This window comes from Schistocerca piceifrons, chromosome 2 (genome assembly GCF_021461385.2).
Source record: "Schistocerca piceifrons isolate TAMUIC-IGC-003096 chromosome 2, iqSchPice1.1, whole genome shotgun sequence".
In the NCBI taxonomy this organism is placed as follows: domain Eukaryota; kingdom Metazoa; phylum Arthropoda; class Insecta; order Orthoptera; family Acrididae; genus Schistocerca; species Schistocerca piceifrons.
In genome coordinates this window covers 1,032,138,466-1,032,157,845 of record NC_060139.1, presented here as the reverse complement: position 1 = coordinate 1,032,157,845, position 19,380 = coordinate 1,032,138,466, and the positions used below count along the sequence as shown (strand labels likewise).

Below are 19,380 nucleotides of genomic sequence, written 5' to 3'. Positions count from 1 at the left end.
AAGACCCGGTGTCTGAGCGGAGAAAATCTCCAACCCAGCCGGGAATCGAACCCGGGCCGTTAGCCATGACATTCCGTCGCGCTAAGCACTCAGATACGAGGGGCAGACACTAACTTACGCTATGTACAACAGACACACCCATGCCCGATGGAGGACTCGAACCTCCGGAGGGAGAGGCCGCGCAGTCCGTGACATGGCGCCTCAAACCGCCCGGCCACTCCGCGCGGCATAGCTAAGTCATGAGTGCATCGCCGGCCCGGGTGGCCGAGTGGTTCTAGGCGCTACAGTCTGGAACCACGCGACCGCTATGGTCGCAGATTCGAATCCTGCCTCGGGCATGGATGTGTGTGATGTCCTTAGGTTAGTTAGGTTTAAGTAGTTCTAAGTTCTAGGGGACTGATGACCTCAGAATTAAGTCTCATAGTGCTCAGACCCATTTGAACCATGAGGGCATCAGTATAGAGTAACACCCTGTATTATAGCCTTTTAATTTATTACTAAAGATAACTGAGGGGCTGAGAGTGCAAATGATACAAGTGCTTGACGAAGCAAACTCAGTATGACTGTCAAAGTTAGATGGCTAGTTATAAATGTATGACTTACTATAGAAACATATTTTTTTCTAATGGTCAGTTAATCTGTCCACAGTTCTACATATAGTTAGAGATTGTAGTGAGCCGGCATTATTTTTTATAATATAAGAGATGTGTTCAAGAAATTCCGGAACATTCGCAATTTCGTGCCAATGGCGAGTTGGAGCGAAATTTGATTCGCACCCCTGCACCCGCCTGTGTTTAACGTGTGACTCCCGGAGTTTAATTGTCGTACTTCTGTTAGTGCTGAATTGCGTAGAAAGCTGCGTCGCACAATTTACGAAATTCGAGACGCCCGAGTTAGAAAGCAACGCGTTTGCATTACATTTTGCGTGAACCTCAAGAAAATCTTGACAGAGACACACCAAATGATGTAGGAAGCCTAGAGTGACGAGTGCTTAAGACATATTCGGTGTTACGAATCGTCCACACAGTTTAAAAATGGTCGGACGGAAGCTAAAGATACCCTCGTATAGGACGCCCTTCGACGTCTGCTGGCGACGCGCATGTCAGGAACTCCGACGAAATTGTGCGTGCCAATCGAAGACTGAATGTCCGAGAGATTTCAGAAGAATGTAACAATTCAGTTGGATCATGTCATGAAATCCTGACACAGCATCTTGGAATGCATCGTGTTGCTGCAAAGTTCGTCCCACAAGAGTCAAGATCAGATATACCTCCGCCCCGCAATCAGTGAAGAGCTTTTGGATCGCGCAAGTGAGAACGCTATGTTCCTTAAATAGAATTGGAGAGAAGAGAAATTTGTAGCACAACTTGACTAGAAGAAGGGATCGGCTGGTAGGGCATATACTGAGGCGTCAATGGATCACCAATTTAGTATTGGAGGGCAGCATGGAGTGTAAAAACCGTAGAGGGAGACCAAGGGATGAGTACACTAAACTGATGCAGAAGGATGTGGGTTGCAGTAGGTACTGGGAGATCCAGAAGCTTGCACAGGATAGAGTAGCATGGAGAGCTGCATCAAACCTGTCTCTGGACTGAAGATCACAACAACAACAACCTGATGAATTGACGTGGGTCTACAGTTATGATGATGAGACCAAGATTTAATCTTCGCAATGGTGCGGGAAAGGTTCTCCAAGACCAAAAAAAGGTCATCAGGTCAAATGTCAAAGCCATGCTGACAGTTTTCTGTGACTTTGAATGATTAGATTACCATGAATTCGTACCACAGCGACAAACTGTTAATCGACGGTAGTATGAGGATGTGTTGCGATGCTTGCGAGAAAATGTGAGAAGGAAAGGGCCCGAAATATGGTGAGATAATTCATGGATCCTGGATCATGACAAGACATACTTACATTCTTCCCTTTTGGTGCCGCTCTATTGTACAAGAAACGAAATCATCAAGCTGCCTCATCCTCCATATTCTCCAGACCTGGCCCTGCGGAATTTTATTGCTTTCCAAAGTTGAAATCCCCGTTGAAAGCACGAAGATTTGGAACGATAGACGAGATAAAATTCGCAGACGGCACATCGCGCAATCCAGCAAGAGGCGTGCCAAGACTGGGAGAGGTGATGGGAGCGGTGAGTCAGTTGTGGAGTAGAGAATTCGAAGGAGATCACGCAAAGGAAGTAGAAAGTAACTGTAGATGAATTTGGCGGAGAAAGTTCAGAAATTTTTTGAACAAACCTCGTATTAAAAATACTTGTACCTGTTTTACTCTAAAAGCTTTTAAAAGGTGTATAAGTGGTAATATGTTTTACACTACTGGTCGTTAAAATTGCTACACCACGAAGATGACGTCCTACAGACGCGAAATTTAACGTACAGAAAGAAGATCCTGTGATATGTGTTATGTCCTAGCCAGTAATGCCAACCGAGCCCGCTGCCAAAAGGTTGGCAGCATCAAAGTCCGGACGCCGTCCGCATAAGCAGCGCCAGCGAGACAGCAAATCGCCGCAAGTCTGCGCGCGCCACCGCTGGCTTCTGGGTTCTTAAGCGCTGGAGTCGCGAGCGCTAGGACAGTTCTGTATTCGCCGCTCAGTTGTATACTCGCCACCGAATTGTGTACTTGTTAGTCAGTTGTGTGTTCATCGCAGCAGAGTTGTTGTTTGTCGTCAGCCGACGCTGACCTAGCCGCTCCGACTCGAACTAGACAGATTTCTGTAGACACGGAGATCACTACTGTGTTTCTGTATCTTCGTTAATAAAGATAAGTACCGACTTTTATTTAATCAGAGTGTTTGGGTTTTCATCTTTCTGTTCACTGTTCCAGCGGACCGGTCGGCCCGCTATTAAAAGTGTGGCGGTGACTTCGTAAGCCATTTCTACAGCCAAGTGTTTGTCGCTACGAACACCGCCACAAAAATATGAAAATGATTAGCTTTTCAGAGCATTCACACAAGGATGGCGCCGGTGGCGATACCTACAACGTGCTGAGATGAGGAAAGTTTCCAACCGATTTCTCATACACAAACAGCAGTTGACCGGCGTTGCCTGGTGAAGCGTTGTTGCGATACCTCGAGTAAGGAGGAAAAATGCGTACTATCACGTTTCCGGCTTTGATAAAGGTAGCCTATCGCGATTGCGCTTTATCGTATCGCGACATTGCTGCTCGCGTTGGTCGAGCTCCAACGACTGTTAGCAGAATATGAAATCGGTGGGTTCAGGAGGGTAATACGGAACGCCATGCTGGATCCCAGCGGCCTCGTATCACTAGCTGTCGAGATGACAGACATCTTATCTGCATGGCTGTAACGGATCGTGCAGCCACGTCTCGATCCCTGAGTCAACGGATGGGGGCGTTTGCAAGACAACAACTATCTGCACGAACAGGTCGACGACGTTTTCAGCAGCATGGACTATCAGCTCGGAAACCATGGCTGCGGTTACCCTCGACGCTGCATCACAGACAAGAGCGCCTGCGATGGTGTACCCGACGACGAACCTGGGTGCACGAATGGCAAAACGTCATTTTTTCGGATAAATCCAGTTTCTGCTTACAGCATCATGATGGTCGCATCTGTGTTTGTCGTAATCTCGGTGAACGCAAATTGGAAGCGTGTATTCGTCATCGCCATACTGGCGTATCACCTGACGTGATGGTATAGGGTGCCATTGGTTACACGTCTCGGTCACCTCTTGTTCGCATTGACGGCACTTCGAACAGAGGTCGTAACACGTCTGAAATGAAACGTCCAGTTTCTCTACTCTTCATTCGAGCGCTGCGAAACCCTACATTTCAGCAGGATAATGCACGACCGCATGTGGCAGGTCCTGTACGGACCTTTCTGGATACAGAAAACGTTCGCCTGCTGCCCTGGCGTGCACATTCTCCAGATGTCTCACCAATTGAAAATGTCTGGTCAATGGTGGCCGAGCAACTGGCTCGTCACAATACGCCAGTCGCTACTGTTGATGAACTGTGGTATCGTGTTGAAGCTGCATGGGCAGCTGTACCTGTACACGCCATCCAAGCTCTGTTTAACTCAATGCCCAGGCGTATCAAGGCCGTTATTGCGGCCAGAGGTGGTTGTTCTGGGTACTGATTTTTGTCAGGATCTACGCACCCGAATTGCGCGAAAATGTAATCACATGTCAGTTCTAGTATAATATATTTGTCCAATGAATACCCGTTTATCATCTGCATTTCTTCTTGGTGTAGCAGTTTTAATGGCCAGTAGTGTATTTACTGTGTTATATTTTAAAGATTTTTTGACACAACGCACTTGATATCTAATGGAATTACATTTTGCTAGAGACATGTGAGTCTCAGCATTATTTTCGAAACAGATAGCAATCACAGTTTGTGTCACTGGCGGGACTTGAACACTGTCACAAGTACGTTTGAGAAGACCACACACAGAATCGTGGTTTTGCTCGGGTGAGGGGGAGGGGTGGAGGGGAGGAACTTGGTGCTCGATTCCTGTTTGAACTACGAACATGGGGTAATACGTTTTTGATTTGGCCCGGACAAACGCCCTGTTGTGTCGCCATTCGAACAGCTGTCTTGATTCGTTGGTTGATCTGAGGGAGGGAACCCAACAGCGAGGTCGTCGGTCCCATCGGAGTAAGAACCATCTGGGCATGTACCTGAAGCGATTTAGGGAGATCATGGAAAACCTAAATCATGATGGCAGGAGACGGGTTTGAACCGTCGTCCTCCTGCTTGCGAGTCCAGCGTACTAACTCTGGTACTGCGCGCCGCCGAATTTGAATCCGCGCCAGGCGTCATGGACATCGAAGACCCATAGAGGTCTCTGCACCATCGCGCGATAAGCTGTGGCGGCGCACGTCTCTCGGCCCGCTTTGTGACGGCGGCAAAGTGGTACACGTGGTCCCAGCGGCCAATAGCGGCGCCCCCGATAACATACTTAGGCGCCTGTCTCGCGCTCAGCCAGCAGTCTAACATCGCGTGCGTCTCAGGACATATCGCCTCAGCGTATTTACCTTCGTGTTTCTATTCCAGTGGACGTGGTTGTTGTGGTGTCACCGCCAGACACCACACTTGCTAGGTGGTAGCCTTTAAATCGGCCGCGGTCCGGTAGTATACGTCGGACCCGCGTGTCGCCACTGTCAGTGATTGCAGACCGAGCGCCACCACACGGCAGGTCTAGAGAGACGTCCTAGCACTCGCCCCAGTTGTACAGCCGAGTTTGCTAGGAAAGGTTCACTGACAAATACGCTCTCATTTACCGAGACGATAGTTAGCATAGCCTTCAGCTACGTCATTTGCTACGACCTAGCAAGGCGCCATTATCAATAGATATTTAACTTGTGATGCCTGTACCGTCAGACCAATGTTCACCAATTATGGATTAAAGTTAAGTATTACATCAACTACGTACTTTATTTGCTACTATTAATTCCCTTAACTGTTCCAGACCTCACGCCAGACTGCGTGAGCTTAAAAGCGTGCATTTCGGCCTCCTCTAGCAACACGGTGTTGGCTCTTCTGCCAACACTTCAGTTGTCTTGTTTGGTTCGTTACTGTGTTGTCTGTTCTTGTTGTGTTGTAAGGTCCTTGATTGGTCGTGTCCGTCCTCTCCCTTTATGTTGTTGTCCGCGGGCCGCCGCGTTTCCGTCACTGCTACACCGCGACCGTTCCGTTTGACGAGGAAGCGGAGCTGGGGTCTAGGCAAACTGTGCGCTTTTGGAAAAGATGTTAATTGGGCTGAAATTAATGCTCAGTTAATGGCACTACTTGTATGTGCACCGTTCGGATTTTACGTGTGAAAACAGTCAGCCTTATATATGTCCGGACTAGAGCGAGACTGATGGTTCAAATTTGGTCCACCAACGCATAGGATCTCGGCCGAATATAAGGTTTCACAGTTTGAAAAAAAAAAATCTTCCTCCGTTGGGATTTTACGTGAAAGAACCATCTTCTGGATGGTTTTTGAAGCGCGCTAGTTCTATACTTTAAACTTGTACGAATCGGGTCAAACTTTGTTGGTAGATAAATAGATAAGCCCAAAACGAAAATTTTTTAATCCAATATTCTTCGTATCCAGCAATCTTTATCGGTTGCGGAGATACTATGCTAAAAAGTCGAGCTAAATGTAACGTAAAGAAACCATTCTAATTTGGACTGATTACGCGGAAACAGTTTAAAATGCATTCTTACCATAAAATGGAAAAGTTGCTCATAAATTCAGCTTCACTCGGATGTTACCTGCAATAAACACTTTTTTGTGAGTTTTTACGTGCGCGCCACTTATATATTTCAGACATGTGCAAATCGGTTAAAAATTTTTAGGAAGATAGGAAAATACATGGAATTAATGGTCGCCTTGTTCCCTTGTGAAAGTTTTATCCACTGCCACGATATAAACAAAATAGATCCACGGACAATACAAAAAAAGCAAACAAGGTCAGTCGTCGTCCAAGTAAATACAAATCAGCATCGTTCGCGATCTAATGTCAAAATTTATGGTAGAGTAAAAGATGGAAAGCAGAGTGCAAAATGCCCTACAATGGCACAAAAATCGCGGTTATGTCCTGGACAGAGCTTTGGATGTAAAAGAAGGGAACCAGCTTTTGAGCTTATCTGCCACCTACTGCGACATTAAAATACTACAATGGTCGTCGTTTGCATTCCCAGCCACGTTCGGTTCTCGCCGATGAGTTGGTGTCTCTGTATCATCTAATTCAGCTTCGAACGCAATCTCAAAGGACGTGTGTCAGTGCCATTCGTTCCATTGAATGACGTGAGTTATCACCCCAACCTGCTTTTACTTCCCTCCTTGATGGTGTTGTTACGCCACCTCTCCACGAGGAATTCTGGCAGCTTTTAACCGCGCTAAGGTGTCTGACACCGTAGTTCACTCCGCTTCCTGCAAATCGCCGTATTTGGATGGGCCTCCCATAGAATTATATGTTCGGTTTTGGCCTCTGATAGGAGATACGATAACATCTAAGGTCGAAATAGTTGTTTTAATTCCCAAATAGACCGGACGTCTGTTCTTGGATTAGATCCGACTTGTAACGCTACTCAATTTTGATTATAAAATCGTAGCGCGGGAGATGAATAGCTCGGTTTTGCTTGTTGTAGTTGTCTCGCACTGTCGTAGTCGTCTTCCGGGTCACACTCCCCCGACTCTCGCTGCTCAGTGTCGTCATCTTATCTCGACTGCTTCCACAGTAAGTGAAGCATTTTGGTAGTTACCGCACTATCTATGTAACGTGGGGTTGATAGCACCCAGTGCTCATTAGTGGTGGGATCTGTTTCTTTAACTTACATTTTTATAGCTCTTATTGCATTTCGGACAGGGGGGCGAGTAAACAGTCTACCAAAAATCAGTTTCGAATTGCATGAACTTTTCCATAGGTGAGAAACCTGTGTTTTATTCCTTCACTTACAACTTCCATGAGAATGTTAAAAACCCCCATATTTGTCAAGTTGCCTTCTATTAGACTAAATGTAAAGTTTGAGACAGAGTATGTTGCTAAAGTTACGTTACAGATTACTATCACTTACATAAATGTAGTGCGAAGATTGAAATAGTAGATTGACTTGTCAGTATTAATTTGCACACTACCAGCTTACCTCTTCTTAAGCCGGTACTGCACGACACACTTATCGTATACGAGTTTGCATCAGCGCCCCAAGCGTACAAATCTGGAACTGCCAATGTTTTCTAGTCTCATGAAAGTAGTAACCCACCTATAAATTCCGAGAACTATTGGCCGCTCGTTGTCCTTGTTGAATTCCAGTTCACTGCCTTTTTCTGAGGGTATGTTGCCATTGTTTATACTTTTTACACACTTCAGGAACTGTAATCGTTAGTGCTTGTCGCGTAACGCAGTTGTGTAATACGCTACGTGAGACGTTACGAATAATGCGTAACTGCTAAATTCTAGATGCGGCGCACACAAACAACCGTGTGGACGACCTCTAAGACCACTGAGGCGAAACTTGGATTAAGCTATACGAGCAGACTCATATTTCGTACACTGCTGCCAGGGATAAATTTGGTGATTTATCCAGACAGCAAAGAAGGGAATGCTGCAGCCTTTGGTCAAGGAGCACAGTACTTCTGAAGAGCCATGGACTCTGAATCAACTGCCGTCTGCGCTGAAAAGTGTGGCATTACGAATAAACACGGAAACGAAAACGGAACTGCTCTTGCCACTGATACCCGAGGTGAATATCGATTTATGTACTTGAAAATGGCCTAAGACCGAAATCTGAATCGCATAACAAAAAACAAAAATTATTTCAATCAAATGGCGGTAGCACCATTAAAAAAATACCATGACTGTGGCTCCAACCACAATAAAAAAATATCATTTAATCAATCTGTTATTGTTTCGAAGACTTGAGACTGTGAGATCGTTTTCAATTGGTGATGCTACAACGAAAATGTGTAACAGATATGGCAAATATCTGTATTCATAAGAGTATACTTCTTATGATTTTTGATCTAAGAAATAGCAATCGTAATCTTTTGCTGTAACAGAAACTTTTGTGTGTATCCTTTACATGGGAATCATGTTACTGCTTAGCAGATGATATGAAATAAAAGGTTCTACACACATCTAGACGATCATTTGATCTAAAATATTCTCAACAATACTGAATATATACTCACGCCCGCTATTCGGTGATTAGTAATGACGTTCTTTTTGATAAGTAGTCGGTTACTGGTCCACTCGTCAGTAAACTACCAATCATGTACAAGAAAGTGTTTACATCTCACAGCTGTCACGCCTTTAGTATAGTTTATTAAATTTTTAAAATATAGACAGGAGAATTCAACATGTCGTCTTTATTTGAGAACTTCATACAGCTGGAAAGAACAGCTAAACGACATCTCTTCATCAGACACTTTTATTAGAAAGTTTCATTGCGTGCAAAGTGCAAGACGACAACTGTCTTGGACATGTTACATTTAGTAGTAGGGGAAACACGTGCAATATTTTGCTCCCTCTTTCTTATTTTGTTTCACGAAGCAAATTCCACATAATTATCACATCAGTTTTACCATATCTTCTTGTTGATAAACGTATTATGCACAAGGTGCTGAGCAGGCCAGTTAGTTTTATAGTGTATTTGCAGTTGGGATGACCACCATGTCATACACCTGCCAAAAAAAGAAAATTGGTGATAATCGTTAGCAACATTTTAACCTAAGTAATCTCTAAAGTAATATGTTCAATACACTACAATACGATTATTGAAGGGATTGAGTTTTATGGGTCAACTGGATATTTTCCCCGAAACAGTACAACATATGTGACACTTTCCCCCATAACGACTAGCACATAACTTTGCATTTTTTCTCTCCATTTCCTCAAATATTGCAGGGCGCACATTTGCTCTCCCAGTGAATATTATCGTGCATTTCTGTATACGTAATTACTGGAACTAAACCTGAAGGACATGTGACCACTATCATCTGATTGTAGCAGATTAATGTTTTGCGATTAGGCCCATTAAATACTAAGTATATTCATAACTACTTACTATTAAAGAATTTTTGTTCATTGATTATTAGTAATTTCAGTCACACACACACACACACACACACACACACACACACACACACACAAACTAATTACAACTATATAACATATTGGTGACTGGTTGTCTAACACTGTAGTGGTGATTTCAGCTTTAAAATCGGTTGTCGTACCTTTTTTATAAACGGTACGCTACTCACGTTGTTGGTCGCGCCACATGTAGAAAGTATACTCTCCTGATACGCAAAATCTAATGCTCGATTCCTCGAAATACTATTACACTCTCGGCTCAGCTGGGCGCTTTGCATGAAATCTACTGTTGATGTGTGCGAAAAACGATTAAATGTAATTTGCTCTCTCACTCCGTGTGTGGCGAGAGCACATCAAAGTATTCTACTCATAACGTACCGATGGATTATTCCATCTAGATTGGACTATGGCTGCACACTGTATCACAGTACGCTTAACACTTATCAGATTACTCTTTGGGAAAATCCATTCGCAACTGTTTAGCAGGCATCCGTTCGACGCCTACAGATCCCGTTTAATTGGAGGCAGGAGAGATGCCATTAAGCATTAGACTTCAGATGCTGTCAGACAAATTTTTCATTCAGGATGTGGCATTCAGGGATAGTCCTGTCAATAACAGTAGAGAGCGCATTTATGAAGTACGGATTGGCTCCAAGGAAAGAACTAAATTTTTGACTGTGTGTACCAAATTTAACTACCGGTCTCCTATCGTACATTCTAAGCGATTTTCTTGCTTGAATATAATCTTGACACAATCCGCTGCCAGATTCCAGTTCATTATTATAATACACCAAGCTCTGTGGGTGTTAATGTGAAGTGCAGATTTAATCGTCTCGTTGAAGTTCGACGGCCTTTTCATATCTGTACATATGTCGATGGCTCCAAAATTACACAAGAGGATTATACTGGATAAGAAGTTCTGTCACTCATATCGAAAACAATAAAGGCTTCATCTACTTCCAAGTGCTTTAGTTTTTAGGGCGGAGACTGGCAATTTCGGAAGGAATGATTTTTGTATCTTTAACTTCCTTCTTAAAGATAGTAATCGTGTCCAACCCCCAGCGTCTTATTAAAACTATTCAACACCGGAAGATGGAATAAAGATACTAACCGTTATATTTTGGATGTGGAGCTGGAATATATTCGCTGTAAACGGAGAGGGCAGACAATCAGTCTGCTTTGGGTGCATACAATGAAGAAGTTGATGTCTTAGCGAAGCAAGCTGAATCTACAGGAACTGTTCTCGATTCATAACTACCGTATGCATACTACTTGCGTGAAATCAAGGGCCACGGAAAGCAGCAATATCAACAAATGTAGAATGTGTCCCAACAAACTAAAGGTGTGTATTGTACGGCAATGGAACATCAAATTACAGCAAGGCCGTGGTTTGCGGGGGTGTATCTGGACCGATCTACGATTGCCAGTGACGTTAGACTACTCCTTGATCATGCCTTTTTTCCTGCACAACCGTGCAGAATAAGTGTTACTGATTCGCCTGCAACTGACTACGATCCTCAGTCAGAAGGTGATGGGAACTACATCTTGTTTTCATGTTCAATATTTGCCAATGAACGATCGGTAGTTTTGAAGATTTGGGTGAGTGCTGTTTAGCTCCTCCCCCAGATAATGCCGACTCTGTTACTAAGAACATTCGCCTTTAAGAAGCGAGTTAGGGAAGAATTAGTAGATTTTAATAGTATTCATACCTTCTTTTATCTGCATTGCTTATCATTAAATTTAAGAAGTAATGTGGATTAACAACATAAAAAGTCTAGCTTACTTATCATGCTATTTGTTAAAACTTCATTGGGATAGAACATTTTTTTTGACGTCTCGACCTTTCAGTTCTCTAAATATGCATTTATATATATTTTTTCTCTACAATTGTGGTATCTATATAAACATGTGTTCTCTATGGCTGAATTGCGTACAAACTCTGGCGTCCCTACTACAGTGTGCGTTCACATTAATGTGACCACCTGTCGAAGACCTGAATAACCAAATTTTGCAGCGCGGATCGCTGCGAGTCCTGCAAGAATTGAGTTAATGATGTTCTGGAAGGTACTGACAAGGGATGTGGAGCCATGTCCACTCCAGCGTCGTGGGCAGCTGCATTAAGCTTCCCCGATGAGGATCCATAGAGCTAGCAGCCTGATCGAGGTGGTCCCACAGTTCTCGATTTGGTAAAAATTCAGGGAATTTTGTGGCCAGGCAAGTACAGTAGAACAATGCTGGTGCCCTTCGACGCATGCACCTACACGGTGAGCTGTGTGACATGTTGCATTGTCGTGGCGGTAGATGCCATCGAGCTGAGGAAAAGCAAACTGCTTATAGTGGTATCCAGCGATAGACGCATTGTGCCTTCAAGAACGACGAAATCACTCAATGCTACTAAAACATTTCCGAGACCTTAAAGCTTGCTTCTCCGGCCTGGACCCTTCCGATAACTGTTCCAGGGCGTGCGCGCCAACGGCCAGTTATCCACTGGAGCGTAACGTGCGATTTAACTGAAAAGCCCATCTTTCGCCATTCAGTTCCTGTATGTATATCCAAATTCCAACCTCCTTCGCCGATGAACAGCAGTCAGCGTGGGTGCACGAACCAGGCGCCTGCTGCGGAGACCCATACGCAGCAACGTTCGCTGAACGGTCGTGGAGGAGACACTGTAGGTGTTCACTTGGTCCACGCGGGCGGTCAGTTGCTCAACAGTTGCACTTCTATCCTCATCGTTCGTTCCCCCCTGCCACCTCTGGCTGATGGTGTGCCACAGTTGCCTCATCATCGGTTTTTCATAGCACGATTTTGCCACCTCTGGTATATTTTAACCAAAGCGGCGCACGAAAATGTTGCAATCTTAGCAATTTCGGAAATGCTACTGCTCTTGCCCCGAAAGCCAATGATCACGCCCTTGTGGATGTCAGAGAAATCGCTCCCTTTCAGCATTACGATAACGACTGAAGCCTTACTCTCTTCGCCATACCCCCCCCCCCCCCCCCCCCGACGTCATTGTTATACCGTTCACTGCTCAATACTCTTACTCTTGCCCCGAACTGCTTTCTTACGTCTGTGAGTGTTTATTGCACATTGACGTCGAAAGTAGGAGGTGGTCCCATTAATGTCACTGGCCAATGTAGAATGCCATCCCTTTCTTTTTGTGTTACTGTCTTAGTGTAATGGTAGTGTTGTAGCAAAGTGGATACTCGCATTTCTTGACTAAGCCACGTAAATACTAGGTCCCCCCCATGAACCATAGACCTTGCCGGCAGTAGGGAGGCTTGCGTGCCTCAGCGATACAGATAGCCGTACCGTAGGTGCAACCACAACGGAGGGCTATCTGTTGAGAGGCCAGACAAACGTGTGGTTCCTGAAGAGGGGCAGCAGCCTTTTCAGTAGTTGCAGGGGCAACAGTCTGGATGATTCACTGATCTGGCCTTGTAACATTAACCAAAACGGCCTTACTGCGCTGGTACTGCGAACAGCTGGAAGAAAGGGGAAACTACAGCCGCAATTTTTCCCGAGGGCATGCAGCTTTACTGTATGATTAAATGATGATGGCGTCCTCTTGGGTAAAATATTCCGGAGATAAAATAGTCCCCCATTTGGATCTCCGGGCGGGCACTACTCAGAAGGACGTTGTTATCAGGAAAAAGGAAACTGTCGTTCTACGGGTCGGAGCGTGGAATGTCAGATCCCTTAATTAGGTTAGAAAATTTAAAAATGGAAATGGATAGGTTAAAGGTAAATATTATGGGGTGGCAGGAGGAACAAGACATGTGGTCAGGTGAATACAGGGTTATAAATACAAAATCAAATAGGGGTAATGCAGGAGTAGGTTTAATAATGAATAAAAAAAGAAGAGCAAGGGGACCCTACTACAAACAACATAATGAACGCATTATTGTGACCAAGATAGACACGAAGCCCAAGCGTACTACAGTAGTACAAGTTTATATGCCAACTAGCTCTGCAGATGATGAAAAAATTGATGAAATGTATGATGAGATAAAAGAAATTATTCAGATAGTGAAGGGAGACGAAAATATAATAGTCCTGTGTGACTGGAATTCGATAGTACGAAAAGGGAGAGAAGGAAACGCAGTAGGTGAATATGGATTGGGGTTAAGAAATGAAAGAGGAAACCGCCTGGCAGAATTTTGTACAGAGCATAACTTAATCATAGCTAACACTTGGTTCAAGAATCATGAAAGAAGGTTGTATACATGCAAGAAGCCTGGAGATACTGTGAGGTATCAGATAGATTATATAATGATAAGGCAGAGATTCAGGAACCAGGTTTTAAATTGTAAGACATTTCCAGGGGTGGATGTGGATTCTGACCACAATCTATTGGTTATGAACTGTACATTAAAAATGAAGAAACTGCAAAAAGGTGGGAATTTGAGGAGATGGGACCTGGATAACCTGAAATAACCAGAGGTTGTAGAGAGTTTCAGGGAGAGCATTAGGGAACGAGTGACAAGAATGGGGGAAGGAAATACAGTAGAACAAGAATGGGTAGCTTTGTCAGATGAATAGTGAAGGTAGCAGAGTATCAAGTAGGTAAAAAGACGAGTGCTAATAAAAATCCTTGGGTAACAGAATAGATATTGAATTTAATTTATGAAACGAGAAAATATAAAAATGAAGCAGGCAAAAAGGAATACAAACGTCTAAAAAATGAGATGGACAGGAAGTGCAAAATGGCTAAGCAGGGATGGCTAGAGGACAAATGTAAGGATGTAGAGGCGCATATCACTAGGGTTAAGATAGATACTACCTACAGGAAAATTAAAGAGACCTTTGGAGAAAAGAGAGCCACTTGTATGAATATCAAGAGCTCAGATGGAAACCCAGTTCTAAGCAAAGAAGGGAAAGCAGAAAGGTGGAAGGAGTATATAGAGGGTTTATACAAGGGCGATGTACTTGAGGACAATATTATGGAAATGGAAGAGGATGTAGATGAAGATGAAATGGGAGATACGATACTGCGTGAAGAGTTTGACAGAGCACTGAAAGACCTGAGTCGAAACAAGGCCCCGGGAGTAGACAACATTCCATTAGAACTACTGACAGCCTTGGGAGAGCTAGGGCTAACAAAACTCTACCATCTGGTGAGCATGATGTGGTGTCACCGCCAGACACCACACTTGCTAGGTGGTAGCCTTTAAATCGGCCGCGGTCCGCTAGTATACGTCGGACCCGCGTGTCGCCACTATCAGTGATTCCAGAACGAGCGCCGCCACACGGCAGGTCTAGAGAGACTTACTAGCACTCGCCCCAGTTGTACAGCCGACGTTGCTAGCCATGGTTCACTGAGAATTACGCTCTCATTTGCCGAGACGATAGTTAGCATAGCCTTCAGCTAAGTCAATTGCTACGACCTAGCAAGGCGCCATTTATCCTTTGCTATGTATCTAATGAAGCACGTACAGTAACAAGACCAATGTTCACCAATTGTGGATTAAAGTTAAGTATTCCAGCAGCTACGTACTTTTCTTTATAGCATTCATTACGTATCCTGTTTCAGACCTCACGCCAGCCTGCGTGAGTTTAAGCGCGTGCCTTTCGGTTACCCGTCACTGTGGATTGGCTGTCTTGCCAGTCCACAACACATGATGTATGAGACAGGAGAAGTACCCTTATACTTCAGGAAGAATATAATAATTCCAACCCCAAAGAAAGCACGTGCCCGCATCTCGTGGTCGTGCGGTAGCGTTCTCGCTTCCCACGCCCGGGTTCCCGGGTTCGATTCCCGGCGGGGTCAGGGATTTTCTCTGCCTCGTGATGGCTGGGTGTTGTGTGCTGTCCTTAGGTTAGTTACGTTTAAGTAGTTCTAAGTTCTAGGGGACTTATGACCACAACAGTTGAGTCCCATAGTGCTCAGAGCCATTTGAACCATTTTTGAAAGCACGTGTTGACAGATGTGAAAATTACCGAACTATCAGTTTAATAAGCCACGGCTGCAAAATACTAACACGAATTCTTTAGATATGAATGGAAGAACTATTTGAAGCCGACCTCGGGGAAGATCAGTATGGATTCCGTAGAAACGTTGGAACACGACTTATCTTAGAAAATACATTAAGGAAAGGCAAACCTACGTTTCTAGCATTTGTCGACTTAGAGAAACCTTTTGAAAACTTTGATTGGAATACTCTCTTTCAAATTCTGAAGGTGGCAGGGGTAAAATACAGGGAGCGAAAGGCTATTGACAATTTGTACAGAAACCAAATGGCAGTCGAGAGGCATGAAAGGGAAGCAGTCGTTGGGAAGGAAGTGAGACAGAGCTGTAGCCTATTCTCAATGTTATTCTAACTGTATACTGAGCAACAAGTAAAGGAAACACAAGAAAAATTCTGAGTAGGAATAAAAACCCATGAAGAAGAAATTAAAACTTGGAGGTTCGCCGATGACATTGTAATTCTGTCAGAGACAGCAAAGGACCTGTAAGAGCAGCTGAACGGAATGGAGTGTGTCTTGAAAGGAGGATATAAGATGAACATCAACAAAAGCAAAACGAGGATAATGGAAAGTAGTCTAATTAATTCGAGTGATGCTAAGGGAATTAGATTAGGAAATGAGGCACTTAAAGTAGTAAAGGAGTTTTGCTATTTGGGGAGCAAAATAACTGATGATGGTCGAAGTAGAGAGGATATAAAATGTAGGCTGGCAATGGCAAGGAAAGCGTTTCTGAAGAAGAGAAATTTGTTAACATCCACTATTGGTTTATGTGTCAGGAAGTCATTTCTGAAAGTATTCGTATGGAGTGTAGCCATGTATGGAAGTGAAACATGGACGATAAATAGTTTGGACAAGAAGAGAATAGAAGCTTTCGAAATGTGGTACTACAGAAGAATGCTGAAGATTAGATGGGTAGATCACATAACTAATGAGGAAGTATTGAATAGGATTGGGGAGAAGAGAAGTTTGTGGCACAACTTGACTAGAAGAAGGGATCGGTTGGTAGGACATGTTCTGAGGCATCAAGGGATCACCAATTTAGTATTGGAGGGCAGCGTGGAGGGTAAAAATCGTAGAGGGAGACCAAGAGATGAATACACTAAGCAGATTCAGAAGGATGTAGGTTGCAGTAGGTACTGGGAGATGAAAAAGCTTGCACAGGATAGAGTAGCATGGAGAGCTGCATCAAACCAGTCTCAGGACTGAAGACCACAACAAAACAACTGTCACTGGGTTGCCGCTCTGCCTGACCGCGAGCGGCGTTAGCAGAGCATATCGATATATCCCCTCTCGTAGTATCTTTGCTCGACTGCTATTACTTCCCGATCCTTGTCTGTCATAGTTGAACTCGCAATCCGAACTCTCTATCCGAACTCATGTCGCGAGTTCGGGTCTGCCAGTTGGTTGGAACGCGTCTGGGGCGCAGTCTGGACCTGCGAGTCAGGGAGTTCCAATGAGGCACTAGTGCAGTCGGGTTGGAGCAGCAGTGAGGTCTGCGCCGACATGGCTCGCCCGACCATGGCCGGCACGCACCACTTGAGCCGGGCCACGGTCTTGGTGGATCGTCGGTCGGTCGTCCTAGCGGACGACGCTTTTTGCCGATCGTTCATGAGGTGCCTGCGTGTGTGTGCATCGACTCCCGATTTGTCTTCGTGACTGCTTAGTTACTGTTGCGTATCGTTCAGGTCTTCGTGCAAGTGTTTGTCAGGTTGCGTGTGTAGTTGGCGTTAGTCCCACTGACGATTATTTTAAATGTTGTCGGCGTAGTGGCTCTGAGAGGTCGGTCGTGTCATTGGGCGACGTGTAACTGGTTATCTGAGCGCTTCTGGGCCCCTTCAATTACCATCTTGTGGATCTTGGGCCCGTCCTTTCCTGGTGCAGGGATGTCGTTTAGCCGTGTTTCCTCTGCATGGTTGGGTCCGAGCCAGTATTTCCGCCGTCGTGTGTCTGGAAGTGAGTGGGAGACGCACCAGCAGTGCAGTTGCGACGGAGCAGCAGTCGCGGACGGAGCAGCGGGCAGTAGGTCGGTTGCTGCGGACCAGGGAAGATGTCTCCGCGCGGTACAGTCGCTGGTGTTTTAAGTATCCAAGCCTCGTCCATTCATGTTGTGGTTCGTTTCGGTGGTTCGCTGTTGGGGAGGTTTTCCTGTGAGCAACACTGAGTGTTTGTACATATTTGATTGTGGATAATTACGTCCGTAACATTTTGCGTTTGAGTTCTTATCTACCGATTTGGTGGCAAGCAAGTCGTTTCCTCAGTCGGTCCGTGGCTGTCCCTTGGTTGGGTTCCGACGGATCAAGTGTAGTTGGGCTCACCACCTGTCTCGCATAAGTGAACGAGGGCAGACCGACCTCCCTGGAGGCTTCTGATGGGCACCGGTGTTTAATTATCTGTTTTCAGCTACTTAAAATTTAAGGCTTATGGTTATTTTTCTTTTCCTTAAAAATGTTGCAAAATTAATTCTTAAATTCCGATCGTTCATTGCCAAATTTTGATCAGGAAAACAAGATATCGTTTCCATCGTCTTCTGACTGCGAATTGTATTCAGTTGCAGGGGAATCAGAAATACTGATTCTGTACGGTTGTGCAGGAAAAAAGGCATGCTTATGGAGGAGTCTAATGTTGCTGGAAATCTTAGATCGGTCCAGACATACCCTCGCAAACCACGGCCTTACAGTAATTTCACGTTGCATTGCCGTATGATACCCACATTTCGTGTTTTGGGACACATTCCACATTTGTTGCCATTGCTGTTTTCCGTGGCCCTTGATTTCACGCAAGTAGTATGCATACGGTAGTTCTGAATCGAGAACAGTCCTGTAGATGCAGCTTGCTTCGGTAAGACATCAACTTCCTTATTATATGCTCCCACAGCAGACTGATTGTCTGCCCTCTCCGATCGCGGAAGCGCTGGGGCTCAGTATGAAACGGAATGACGATGGTTGTTGGTACATGGAGTGAATTTTATAAATATGTGCTAAATTTCAAATATCTCTATGAAAATATTCAGACTGTATCACCCGTAAAACTGGTTTTAAATTCGACCAAAAGTAATCCTGCTCATGTCCGTTCCCAAATTAGAAGTGTAACAGTAATAAATGGTAAGTGGAGTCACGTTCTTTAGCTGTGAAGGGGAAGGAATTAACAAAGAGTTATTAACCTTGTAATACAGGTGTTGGGTGGCGGTATAGAGCATGTCCGACTGCCGCGTTGTTATGTGTTCCCTCTTATGCGACTGGTCTTGATACCAGAGCTGCTCTCTGATAGCTTAATTTAGTTACTCGGAGTGTGAAACCAAGATTGCAGGTCGTAAAAAACAGCACTACTGACCTGAACATGTGGATGCCGCGACAGCATGTAGACAACAGCGTCAGCAATGTCCCCTGGACGCAAGAAAGGCGACTCTTTTACTTCTTCGGCCAAGTCGAGCTCTGGCAACGCTTTCCGCAGTCCTTCGGTATCCACCAGTCCAGGGGAAATTTGCTGCAATGAAATGTTCATTACTTAGTTACAACTAGCATATTTGTTCTTTCAATGGAAATCGATGGAATACGATTTCGGTTAGAACACGAAGCTGAAGAATGATGCAGTTTTATGCAATAAAAGTGGATGCAAATATACAGGTGTAAAAAAACTACACATGCAACGTTTTTGAGCTTTTAGAGGAGATACAATGGATAATTCTCTTTATGTAACAAGAATATCACATGTGCAACGTTACCCTTCCAAGGGTCCATCTAATCGCTCTACATGAAACCTTGACCCACAATTATCATTTTAATTTTCTGTTGGCATCTCTCTTCATTACGATGTGCAATTGGTTATAACAATCTTTTGTCCAGAGTATAAAAAATATTCATGTCG

At 44.5% G+C, this 19,380-nt stretch overlaps 1 protein-coding gene across 1 annotated transcript in view; it reads right to left on the bottom strand.

The window, feature by feature from the left end:
• Window positions 1–9,101: 9,101 nt before the first annotated feature.
• Window positions 9,102–19,380, bottom strand: part of LOC124776098 (dehydrogenase/reductase SDR family member 11-like) — a 54,199-nt gene continuing 43,920 nt past the window's right edge. The window contains exons 5-6 of the mRNA XM_047250939.1: window positions 18,847–18,999; window positions 9,102–9,143 (exon numbers count right to left, since the gene is read on the bottom strand). Of these exons, the coding sequence (XP_047106895.1) occupies window positions 9,102–9,143; window positions 18,847–18,999 (195 nt within the window). The remainder of the gene's footprint in view (window positions 9,144–18,846; window positions 19,000–19,380) is intronic.